Consider the following 13610-nt stretch of genomic DNA (forward strand, 5'->3'; position numbering starts at 1 on the left):
TGTAATAATATCACCAGATTGTCCTTCAAGGTGGTATCCCCATTTGCATTTCTGTCAACAGTGAATAGAAATTTAGGTCATCCCACACATATTTGATTGTTTTGCTTGTCAGTGCTTTGTATTTGCAATGTTCCCACAGACACGTAGCAGTTTATTAATCACTTTACATACATGCCCAGTATCAAAAAATAGTATGTATTTGATAATATGTATAGAGTACATAGAATATACATACTCTAAGTATAGTATCTTTAATGAGGTGTGTGCTAATGTCATCATTCCATTTTCAAAAGGGATTCAATTATAGTATAATTTTAAAAATAAATGCATTAAGTCAAAATATGTAAAAAGATTGTCTTCAGGTGGCTCTGTAGTGCAATGAATAGCACATTGGACTTCTAGTGATGAAAAGATTCTCTTCATTGTTGAAGTACTCCTTGATTTTAAAGTCAGTAGTCTTTTAATGAGGGTTTGAAAATGTTCTAGTCTCTTTGCAGCGTTTTCTACAGACCAGTGTTTGCCACATCATTAAAGTCTGTCTTATACATTTTTCATGGCTCATTAATTTGGTGGTATACTAACTTATCTCAAAACCTGGAGATAAATAGAATTCCCCCATATTCCACTTTAAGAGTGCTCTAGGTTCATGTTTACATTCAACTCTGTGATTATTTTCCAGTAGTTTACATAAGGGCTGATTTACTCATGCCTAATATAATAGCTTTTATACAGATACAAACTTGTGCTGACATTTGTTGAAGAGATTGAAATTTTTCACCATATTTCTGTACAGCTGATTGAAGCTCTATTTTTGGTGTCCTTGAGGTATCATTTGCACTTCCAAATATTTGTCAGGATATAATTATGAAAATTATTGCTAACATAGGCAACCTGACTGAGTCAGTTGCCACATGTAACCAACACCATTCTACAGGCAACTACACTTAACGTTTTGTTATTTTATTTAATAACAGTGGCAACATTTTTTTAAAGTCTGGAGGGTACTAACAACAAAATGAAGTTCATATTATGTAGTCAATGACCTAGAGAAAAAATTACAATGAACAGTGAAATATACAAGTAATACTAAAAATTAAATATAAGCAATTCATCTACATTGATACTTTGTGGCATAGTTTCTCCCTTTTAGTAGTAGAAAAAACAAATTATTAAAATAATAATGTAATAAACAAGTATCCCTTGAGTATAAGAAAATATATGTCACAATGACTGGGAGAAGTTTGTACTTACAAAACACCGACATTGATGCATAAATTTATTTACAGTCAATGAACTTATTATATTTCATATGAATGCTGTCAAGTACATGCCCATGTATCTGCTCAAGGTAAAGATGTATGTTCATGTGTAATCTGATAAAAACATTCGTAGTATTTTTATTCATAACTACTCATAGTAAAATAGAAAAATGTTTGTGTGCAAGAATAAATGTTATCATTACCAGAAGATCTAGCAACAGAGATATATTACTTATCTATTTAAAGAACACAGTGAACATTTAAAGAAATAGTTACAGTGTGAATATTAAGTTCATTCACTGAAGTTATGTACTATATGATTTCATTCAAATGAAATTTGAGCCAGGCAGTGGTGGCACACGCCTGTAATCCCAGCACTTGGGAGGCAGAGGCAGGTGGATTTCTGAGTTCTAGGCCAGCCTGGTCTACAGAGTGAGTGCCAGGACAGCCAGGGCTATATAGAGAAACCCTGTCTCAAAAAACCAAAAAAAAAAAATTTTTTTTGGAGAAGTGAGAAACACACAAGTAAAAATTCATAACACTGAACCATCAGAATTTCAAAGTTTGTTGGATATGTAAGAGTAAGGAAAATGTTTCAAAATGATTTCGGAATTATGATAATGATGTATATATTTATGTATGGGACATATGGTAATAATTACATATATGTATTTTCAAATGTATAGTAAGTATGATAATGGTTTTAGTATACACTTTTTTGAATCACATTAATTTTTTAAGCATATTTTCTTGATTATTTAAAAGTATATTTTTTAATACAGAATCAGAGTACAGTCAAAAGGTTGAATGATTTGCTTCCATCTTGTATTTTTGCAATATACTAGGGAGTATCAACACAACATTCTGAGAGCTCATTTCATCCCTGATGATAACTAGATATCTGTACACTCTCCCCTTTCTCTGCAATTCATTCATGTGTATATAGACAAAATTTAAGTAAATTTCAAAGTACACAGGAAGACTAGTTTGTTGATCCATATTTATAAGTAATTTAAACTGCATTGACAGTCCTTTAACCTCCTTCAGACATCATATTTTCTTTTATTACTTTCACATTTTGAGTGATTTTTCACATTCAAGAAGTCCACATAACTGTCCCCTCTATGTACACTGTTATACAGACCAGAGCATTTGCATATTGCTCCCTAGGGAAGTCCTTGCTCTGCTGGCCTGAAATAAAAACACAACTGTCCTCTTGCCTTCACTGATCACTCTCCTAAGTTCATCTCTTCAAAAATGATGAGTTCTGCTCTGTTTCTGTTTCTGCTAATGCTCTGGATTCAGGGTAAGGAGTGCAGAGAGTGAAGGAGGAGACTGGGGATGGAGGGTGATCTCTGCCTGCCTATGTGTGCTGTTTATTTGTGATGGAACTAGTCAGATTCTGCAGGATGTGAGGTTTTGTTACATCGTAATGAGAAATTACAGATGGAACAGTAGCTGTGCTAAGATCAATAATCTGACATAGATTGGATGGAATGGTATAGACTCTGATGTTTAGAAACTTCAAATCACTTGTTTTGTGAAAAAACATTTGATATATAATATTTTTAAATTTCAAAAACTTCCAGAATCTTACCTGAAAGGAACAACATAAAAGATCTCATAAAGATTGTATACAAATACTGATAAATAAAGTGTTTTGAGTTTAAAAAAAAGATTGTTCAGGAACTTTGCCCATGACTTTACACTATTGTATTATAATTTCAGAAACCAGTGGTGATGTTGTGATGACCCAGACTCCACTATCTTTGTCAGTTACCATTGGACAACCAGCCTCCATCTCTTGCAAGTCAAGTCAGAGCCTCTTACATAGTAATGGAAACACCTATTTGAATTGGTTATTGCAGAAGCCAGGCCAGTCCCCAAAGCACCTAATCTATCAGGTGTCTAAATTGGATGCTGGGGTCCCTGACAGGTTCAGTGGCAGTGGATCAGAGACAGATTTTACACTTAAAATCAGTAGAGTGGAGCCTGAGGATCTGGGAGTTTATTACTGCTTGCAAGGTACACATTATCCTAGCACAGTGATACAGACCCTATCAAAAACTTCCTTGCCTAGGGGCAGCTCAGCTGGTAACCTGCTGTTTGACTGGAGAGGAGCACAGAACCTTGTGTGTGAAAGAGTGGGAGGGGCTAGTCAAAATGATTAATTGTTACAGCTGAGAGTTCTGGCTAGACTCATTTGGCTACATGAGTGGTTTTTGTAAAGCTCAAGTGACACCAATTTTTGGACCTTCTTGTAATAGCCATGGTGTTGCCACTGCATCAGGAGGATTTCATCTCATTAATCTAGCTGAGTTTTGATGATTCTAACTATTTTTCATCAATTCTTTCAGTATCATTCTTGTTACTTTCTTTAAAGAAAGTATGTGTGTTTGTTACAATCACATTCAGATTTTAAATGCTTAGATGTTTATTCACAGGCTTTTTTGTCTTTCTAAGAAGACTTGGGAGCATTATTTTAAATATCTTTGAAAATAAATGGGTAGATTTTATTTTCTATGGAACATTGCAACCTGAAATCCAGTATATTCACTTAGAGATTTACTTTTACTTCTTTTTCATTGTTTCTGAAGTCTTTATGTTGATCTTGTTGATTCTGGCATAATTTCTGGGGGCTGGCACTATGAATGGGTTCCAGAGTAGATGTAAGGAACTGGTGTGGGGAAGGATGAGTAAGACACCAAGACTGGAATACTTTGCATCTCTGACTAACAGTCAAAAAAATGTCTTTATATATACAGATTCAAAATAATTCACGGTCTCAAGAAATACAGATCATATCATTTTGTCCTGGATTAAACATGGGTAGAAAGATTTTATTATCATTAACACAATATTCATATTCTTAAAATTCTACAAATTATTTTATCTCAAGGAAGTATCAATCAAGCAAGGAAGAATATAACAGCCTGTTCTTCGGCTGGCAGCACCTTGTAGTTTCAAGATGCTTTGATAGAATAAAGATAGAATTCAAGTCAGTCCATGTGAATCACCCTTCTTTAAGCAGTGTATTATAATGTTTTAATGGTGAATCATAGTATTTGCAGATTTGCCTAATTCTGAGAGTTCAGGTTTAGAAATTGTTGTAGTTGTTATTATTATTCTTTATAAAAATTTGTTTAATAAAATATTTATTTTGTTTCTACATTAATTTATATTACAACAACCTGGTGTAAAACAATCTTTTCTAAGAATGGCAAATCCTAGTACTTTTTTCTTCTTGCGTTCTTTTATATCATTCTTGGATCACCTATATCCTAAGTATCTTATTCATTCTAGCTTTTGTTGCTAAGTTCTAACTAGTGGCATAGTATGTATTCCCTTTTATTTTGTAGGTTAAAATTTTATTAAATTCTACATATACTATAAAAGAAGTTCTGTGATATGTATGATCTATTGTCATCTGTCCTGTCTTCTTGATCCTTTTCAGCCTTTCCTGAGATGAAAGTGTTCTAATTATTTTGTTTCAACACCTGCGAATGGGGCAGATAGCAATCTCCACAGCACAGACAATATTCCCAAGTAGGGTAAACTAAGATTTCTTCCTTGAGAGCAGGAATTTAGGACTTTTTTAGGGGAATTCAGAAACAATTTTGTCAGAGAAAACATGGTCAAATCATTATTCCAATAGCTCTCCAAGTGTATAACATGCAGATCTCAAACTGATAATAAAGGGTAGCATGTCAGCAAGCACAGCATGTGGCTCAGCTTTGCTGGTACCTTTTCAAAACAGCTATTCTGTCTTCATGACTTCCACCTTTTGCCTAGGAAATTGATGTGCCATGTAATTGTTGATTTTACAAGTTTTATTGCTGGATTTCATAATGAAAGACATTCTTGTGGAAATATGCCTGGGAAGTAGCCTGGCAAAGGAAGGCTGTAATAAGTTCTCAGTGTATATGCTATTGTAGTCAGTGTAATTTTTCAATTGTAATCAATATCAACAAAGCCTGCAAGTGTCCCAGAAGCTGAAGGTTTGAAATCTGAGAGATGATTCTTCTCAGTTGGTGTATTCCCTGCATTCAAAGACAGGTTTGGGGCAGGACATCAGAGTGTCTTTGGCATTAACAGGTTTCTCTACTGTTTCTCAATCTGTGGAGGATCCACATTCCTCTGTGTCTTAGGTTGCCTGTGGGATTACAGATGGACATGATGCTTTGAGGAATGAGAACACAATATGGACTGGATGCATTCTATGAAGAAGCAAATGTGTGAGAACTGTGCAGCAGCTCCCCTTGGGGCCTGTGAGGGAAGATTCAGTAGGAACAAAGACTTCTTGGTATCTATAGGATCTATAGAAACATAGCTCTGTCTGTCTGTCTGTCTGTCTGTCTGTGTGCATGCATGTATCTTCTGGTTTTGCTGGAGTGAAATTATATTTCTGTGTTGTCTTGGGTCTAGTTACCATCCTTATGTTGAAGCTTTCCTTCTAGTATCCTCTATAGAGTTGGAGATGTAGAAAGATATTGTTTAAAGATATTGTTAAACATAGCTCTTACTTGTATACTCTGACATGTACAGCAGTTGCTTTTGTATGCAAGTTATTCTCATACAGTAAATCTAGATGCAACCTCAGAGTACTTCATATTCTTCTTGCAAAGTTTAAGTATCTTACTGTCTTAGTTCTATATACTCTAACTGAACAGTACTTATGCTTTGCTTTAACTGTTGTGTAAGGGCAAGCATAACAGGCACCTCCCAACAGTTATTGTGGAAGTCTCCAGAGTCTTTGTGGATGTTTTCTTGAATCAATGAATCTCCCTGTCTGTGTATTAGTCTGTCTATCTACCTGCCTATCAATCATCTACCTTCTTACTTAACAATTGCCTCTATCTATCTATCTATCTATCTATCTATCTATCTATCTATCTATCTATCTATTGTTTTTTTTCTCTTTCTCAATTCCTCTGTCTGTCCCTTTCTCAACAATTACATACATGTATACCATTTTGCTATTTCAATCTCTTAGCCTCTTTCTACTCCTGCTGACTTCATCTACCAAAATGGTCTTCTTTCTACTTTGCAGCCTTTTCTTGCAGAGAGCCACAGATTCTTATGATCATGGCTGCAATGTAAGTCTAGTTATTTTCTTTTTAGAAGTCTTTTTTAAAAAATAACCTGCCCTGTCATATATTTCAAAGAGTTTCTCTGCCTCTCTCCTTTCTGTCTTTCTCTATGTATCTCTCTCCACCTTTTTTATCCATCTCTCCCTCTATCCTCTCCATGTAGACCTCTCTCCCTCTTCACTATCCTTGACTTTAAAAAAACCATTCTCTTCAAAACTTAAAGGTTTCTGTTCAAATGTGGGTTTTTGTTTATTATTACTAGTTAACAAGTGTCAAACATTCAGATGTCCAATTAAAGATTTCTTAATTGAACAAGCTACAGATCCTCCAAAACATAATGAACATGGGAACAAACACTTAAAAAATTGGAATATATGTCATAAAATTTACTGAATAATGAGAATTCTAACCAACATAGAGTCATGCACTTAACAGTAAGAACCTCAGAGCGTAGAAGGAGACAAGGTTTCAACTGAGGCACTTAGTGGAGAAACAATAGTGGGGAAACAGAACTGATATATTTTATTTCATATGTGTCAGGGATACAGTGAATTTAACAACTTTGAGGGGACATTTGTAAACTATTAATGTGCACAATCACATACTTTCATAAAAGAATAATGGAATACATAAAGATATATAACATATAAAGAAAATATTTCAGAAAATACAATGAGACAAATGTTTTCATACAATAAAAGGGTCATTACCACTTTACTTCCATTAGTTCATCATCAAGAAACAAAAAAGGGACTGAATCCTTCTGGTATGGATCTACACCCAGACCTGACCCTGTGCCACAGCTCTCCATGCCCAAATATGGCCAGGAGAGTACTGGTCTCCAAGGAGTGCTCACACACCTCAGAGCACAGGTAAGACCACCACTTCTGCTGAAATACCTGAAGCAAGAGGGACACTACCAAAGCCCTCAAGACGCAGGAACCAAAGAACAGACTGTATCAGAAAATAAATTTTTTCCTGTCACATAATAATCAAAACACCAAGTGCATAAAACTAAGAAAGGATATTAAAAACTGTAAGCGAAAAAGCTCAAGTAATGGGAGACCTATGAGAATTATACCAGACTTCTCACCAGAGACTATGAAAGCTAGAAGATACTAGGCAGATGTCATATAGTCCCTAAGAGAAGACAAATACCATCCCAGGCTACTATACACAGCAAACCTCTCAATCATCATAGATGGAGAAACTAAGATATTCCATGACAAAAACAAATTTACAGAATATCTTTTAACAAATCCACCCTTACAAAGGATAATAGATGGAAAACTCCAACAGAAAGAAGGAAAATACATCTTAGAAAAAGCAAGAAAATAATCTTCTTCCAACAAACCCCAAAAAAGATAACCACAGAAACATAATTCTAACTCTAACAACAAAAATAACAGGAAGCAACTATTACTATTTCTTAATATCTCTCAACAACAATGGACTCCATTCCCCAATAAAAAGATATAGACTAATAGACTCGATACAAAAACAGGCCCAAGCATTTTGCTGAATATAGGAAATGAACATCAGTGAAAAAGACAGACACTGCCTCAGAGTCAAATCATTTTCCAAGCAAATGGTCCCAAGAAACAAGCTGGAGTAGCCATTCTAATATGGAATAAAATTGACTTTCCACCAAAAGTTATCAAAAACGATAAGGAAGGACACTTCATACTCATCAAAGGAAAAAAATCTACCAAGATGAACTCTCGGTTCTGAACATCTATGCTCCAAATGCAAGAGCAACCACATTCCATTCAAAATAGGAACTTAAGCTCAAAGCACATATTGCACATCACACAATAATAGTGGGAGACTTCAAGACCCCACTCTCAGCAATGGACTGATCATGGAAACAGAAACACAGTAAACAGAAAGTAAACAGAAACACAGTGAAACTAACACCAAAAGCATCAGTGAGTCACTGAAATGTGGCATTTCACATTTATCCATCCTCTAGGTCAAGAAACAGAACACGATCAGGATTTCAGAAGCCTTGCAGGGGCTCCCTACAGTCACTGTACCTTCAGATGTTATCACTGCCTAACACTGAAAGGAGTAAATTAATTTTGTCTTTTTAAAAGGATTTATTTATTTCATGTATATGAACTTAGGACTTGGGACTTGGAGAGAAGAGGAGAGACTGAAGAATAAACAGGATTGAATTACACTCTGTCTGGTCTCCATTCTTTGAGTCCATCCACTCTCTCTCTCCTGCTGAACCCAGACCCGCGGACTGGAGCGACAGCTTGAGCCAGGATACAGTGGCCGCCAAACACAGGACAACCCAGGCCTCAACATTTTTGCTTGGGACGTGGCATTCCGAATATTTTTCCGGGCCTCTAGGTAAATTCTCTCTCTCTCCTCTGTCCTGAAGAGGGTTTGGAGGAGCTGCTGGCAATCATCCCAGGTGGGCTGGTGTGAGTATATCACAGACTCTACCAGCCCAGTCAGGGATGCGGGGGTTTTCTGAAAAAGGGGGATGGTTAATTTTCCAGTTATATAGATCAGAGGAAGAAAAAGGCCAATATTGTAGGAACTGCACTGTATTCGGCTCAGTGGGGGCCGGGCCCATAGCTCGGAGAGGCAATGAAACAGTGGAATCTGGTACTTCAGGGTTTAGACCTCTCCAACTCCAAGTGCCGGCCGCTGGTCCTCCTTCTCCTGCTCCCTGAGGTTCCGGGCTCGGAGCCAGTACCGGGGGAGCCTGTGGTGAAGGTGGTCGGTGGTAGGGGGTGGCAGCGGGATTGGCCACTCAGGTGGCTCCTTAATCTCGGGATAGACCTTAGGTGGAGCCAAAGGTTTGGTTTCTTGGGCCGTTTTTGGTTTTGGTTTGGGCCCTGTACTGAGAGCCAGGGCTCGGGAGCCTGGCTTCTCTTTTATCCATGGTTTCACCCAAAGAGGGGGGTTTTTGACCAGGTCCTGCCAAACCATGATGTATGGCTGTTGATCAGGGTGCGACCTCGGTCCATCCTGGAAAATAATAGCCTTAACAGCAAAGATAGTAGACAGATCAAAAGTTCCCTCAGGTGGCCATCCCACATCGAAGATAGGCCATTTTGAGGTACAGAAAGTCTGCCATGGTCCCTTCTTGATGTTAACTGATAGCTCATGAGCTCTGTCCTTCACTTCTGCCCAATGATTTAATGTTAGGCTTAAGGGAGTTACCACAGACTGAGTCTGCCCCATTGCAACAAATAACACGAAACACAGACAAAAGAAGCACACACAAAGACTAACAAGAATCCGTCTCAAACGTGAAAGCCAACACCAGTTCAGAAAGACAGACGGCCGGGAGGTCTCTTGTGCCCTTTCCTCTAAAAGGACCAATGTCTCCTCTCCAACCTCCAGACAGGCACCAACCAGGTGTCCCTGGGGTGCCCCCTCACCTAGGACGTCTCCCAGGTTGTGGCAGCTGCGACCCTCCTTAGCACATCTGCTGGTCGCTCCTTCCTCCTACCAAGGCGAAGACAACTGCCAAACCAAACCAAAAGTGTACTTTTCAGAAACCAAATAATTCAGACAGGCGGGCACCAACAACTTAGAAGCCAAACAACTTAGACAAACCTAGACAAAACGGCACACAGAAAATCAGACGATTTATACAACCCAGCACATGAAAAACCAGAAACCAATACATGAAAAGGGTCACACAACAACAGACAAAAACAAAACCGTGGTGTCCCTTTACCTCCCAGTGTGGTTCTTGGAGTAAGGTGGTCGCATATCCAGGACAAGCCCCCAAATGAAGAGCTCCAAACTCTGGAGACCCTTCCTCAAGCCTCAGGACATTGCGGCCACCCAAAGATCACAAAAAACCATACCTGGATGCAATCAGCAGAGGTTTATTAGGGAAACAGCTGGCAGCCAGCAGTCTGACCAGGTACTCACGCTGGAGTCAAGGTCCGACCCCCTCGGCCAGTCCTTGGAGGGTTTTAAAGGGAAAAACCACAAACCAGGGGAGTGGGAAGCAGAGCGAAGGGTTGTCAAGGATACAAAACATGAAAACAGTGGAACAATTCAGAGGTACTCACTCTAGATGATTAGTGTCATGTGGAAATCGCCCTGCATTCTTCTCAAAAATGTGTTTTTTACCATGCCATTGTGCCCTATCCTGCCATTTCAGATTACTATCTTTACTTTTTCTGGCTATAGGGCTATAGCCCCACCTAGGTGGTAGCATCTTTATCTGTAATCAGGAATGTCTTCCTGCCTTAGGCAAGGCTTGAGGAATGTAATCCAGCAAGTGTCCTTCACCTGGAATGTGAAGGCCTGAAATCTTATTTTCAGTTCTGCATTCTGTAAGGTGAAAAATCTACACATATTTCATAAAATGGCCTTTATAATTTTTCACTCTACAACTTGAGACAAAACAATTCTTCCCCAACTAAGAGAAGACACACAACTTGCATGACTGAGGTTCTGTCCAGAAGGACTGAAACAGCAGCAGTCACTGTCCTTAAATGTCCTGGGGTCAACTATGACTGTTTTCTGCTCCCCAAAAATTACCCTCCCCTAGGATCTCTTTTCCACAGGGCCTTGGCAACTTGAAAGTAGGGCTTTGTTCAGCTCTTAAAAAAAAAGCTAAAAAGTATCTGGGTTGCTATCCCCACCCCTTCTTTTTGCATAGTTTCTAGTCAGTGTTTGCTATGTGTTTGCTGACCAGATCTAATAGAAAATTACTTAAAATATTATCTTGGTGAATTCTGAGTTGATAGGAGAAAAATTTCCTCTCAATATCCATTTGTTTTGCTTCATTGCTTATGTGTCATTTCAGAAATGAACACATATGGATAATTATTTTAAAATTCTTTTATGTAGGAGTATTTTGTCTACATGTATGTGTGTGCACCAGGTATGTGTACTGACCAAGATGCCCAGAAGGGTATATCAAATTCTCTGCAAATTGGAGTTCTAGATATTTCTGAAATGACTTATCAGTGCTGGGAAGAGAACAAGGGATCCTCTACAAGAACAGCAAATATTCTTAACCACTGAGCTGGAAAGGTATAAATAAAACATGCTTGCAGTACGAATAAATAGCTAAGTCATCAATAGTACTGCTTTTTTATTTGTGTGTGTGTGTGTGTGTGTGTGTGTGTGTGTGTGTGTGTGTGTGTGCCTATTGTACTTATGTACCTGTTGGAGTGTGTACACACATGTGAATGTGGCTAGTCTGGACAAATCAGTGAGCTCCAGAGAGGCCTTCTCTCAAATAAGGTGGAAAACAATAGAGGAAAAACTTCATGTTAACCTCTGCCCTACACACCCTGACATTTCCCCTCCAAGTGGCTAGAGAGACTTGATGGTGTGGAGTGATGTTAAACCATGTTTCTTACTATTTACCTAAGACAAATATTAGAACAGACAATAAAATCAGCCATTCAGGTCACAGACTTTTATCAAAGTTTCTAACAAACTGTTGGTATCTGTGACTGTGGCTACTGGTGATCCTAATGGGTTATTTTAGGGAACTGTACTGGTTCTGGCACATGGAACTGGTTCAGTCATTTAAACCTTGTGTTCTAGCTAGCACTTCAAATTCTACACCTGTTAGTTTTTCATCTTCATCAGCAGCTAACAAGTCCCAGTCTTCTGGAATCTAAACAACTATATAGCACATGAATATAACCATGGCATGGCTCTAGTAAGAATGGTCACTGTAAGCTACATATAAAATGTTCAGCAGAAAAAGTGCAGTGCCCCAAACAAATGTGGCACCACCTCCTGGACAGCTGAGCAAACTGTATTCCCAAGGCTTGGGAGACTTAAGGAAAAGGGAAGTGGAATCTAATCCACTGAAAGCAACAGGAAAAGTTACAACTGACCATGGAGGTGAGAGCTCCAAATAACACATAAGGCTTATTTCAAATTTTAATTGTTTTCCACAAAAAGACAGATGAACTTAAAAACGTTACATCTTTACTCTTTTCTGGAAAAAAAATGTGAAAAAATTGTCATTCTGTCATTCTGTCAGAAATTCTGTCATTCTGTGGTAAAGCTGACATTTGAGCTCAGATTGGTTTACTTTGCCTCTCACATGTGAACTGTTGTTACCAAGTTTCCTTTGATGCATTTAGGACAAGTTCAAGTTTAGGTTTACATAAATAGACACACTCAAGAATGGGAATTTTAGTAGCAGGTATTAAGGAGCAGACATAAAAATCGGACAAATGCAAACCAACAAACAAACAAATGCAAAACAAACAAACAAAAACATGGGCCATTTCCGTTTACTGTGGAGGCAAGTTTGAGAGAAACAACAAACAGCTTTAAAAGTCACAGATTGTGGCCCAAGAGTTAGCATGACCATGATGCTTGTCCTTCAGAGAGGCAGATCTCTGAGGACTAAGTGTCCTGAGGACTTCATGCTGTTATGGAGCACAGCTCTGCTTGTGATATTCTCAGTCTTTACATCCTTCCTAACTGAAGTGTTGTGTGAAAACTCAGAGAGGGCTTCCAGCCCCTCACTGGGCAGTATTCTTGGCACACAAAATAATAATGTTTGATTTTCTCTAGCATTGTTGCTAGAGCAGCTTAATGGTTCAGTCTTCATCTTTGGAAATAACCTTGAAATGTAGAGTGTCAGCAATGACCACCACCCTTAGATAGAATTTGAAAAATTGTTAGTGAGGTTATGTTAAGCTGCTTTTGTTAGTGACATTGAAATAGAAAATCTTAAGGAACAATCTGAAGTTCAGAAAAACATATTCTTAATAGTTGAGCTGGGAGTTTTTGAGGTTAGAAAACAGCAATGGTAGTATAACTCGCATGGTCTGAGATGACTCTAGCTGAGGCTGGACTGACTATTTAGGTGATGATTGATTTTTTTTGTATCCATTTTTGCCCTCAGCTTTCTGATATAACTTAATAAAAAAATGATAATGAGTAGAGTGCTGCCTGAGCATTTAAAGTAGAAATGACTGATTGCTTTTTATATAAATGCTTAAATTTGTGATTCTTTTAAGATTTTTATAAAATTACCTTTTAAGATAAATACTAAAATAATTGATTCTTTTTTTCTATGTGCAAATTGCTGCCTCTGAAAAGAAAATATGGCTGAGAAAATTACCTTGCTTGAACAGATCTTGTTAATCTTTAACAAGGTGTTTAAGTATGAATGTATATGGGTTCTTGGGAATAATTTAGATTTTTTTTTACCTGTACTGTGTAATGTTTTTTCTTGTAAAAATATTGAGGGGGCATTCTGTTTTTCTGCTATCACTCATTACAAGAAAAATAAAATGTA

General features: G+C 37.8%; 1 protein-coding gene across 1 annotated transcript in view; it reads right to left on the reverse strand.

The window, feature by feature from the left end:
• The window catches only part of LOC117714973 (uncharacterized), a 46223-nt gene extending 36673 nt beyond the window's left edge, over positions 1-9550 (reverse strand). Inside the window, 2 exon segments of the mRNA XM_076940946.1 lie at positions 8804-9068; positions 9215-9550. Coding sequence (XP_076797061.1) covers positions 8804-9068; positions 9215-9550 — 601 coding nt within the window.
• Positions 9551-13610: the final 4060 nt, after the last annotated feature.

This window comes from Arvicanthis niloticus, chromosome 9 (genome assembly GCF_011762505.2).
Source record: "Arvicanthis niloticus isolate mArvNil1 chromosome 9, mArvNil1.pat.X, whole genome shotgun sequence".
Classification (NCBI taxonomy): Eukaryota; Metazoa; Chordata; class Mammalia; order Rodentia; family Muridae; genus Arvicanthis; species Arvicanthis niloticus.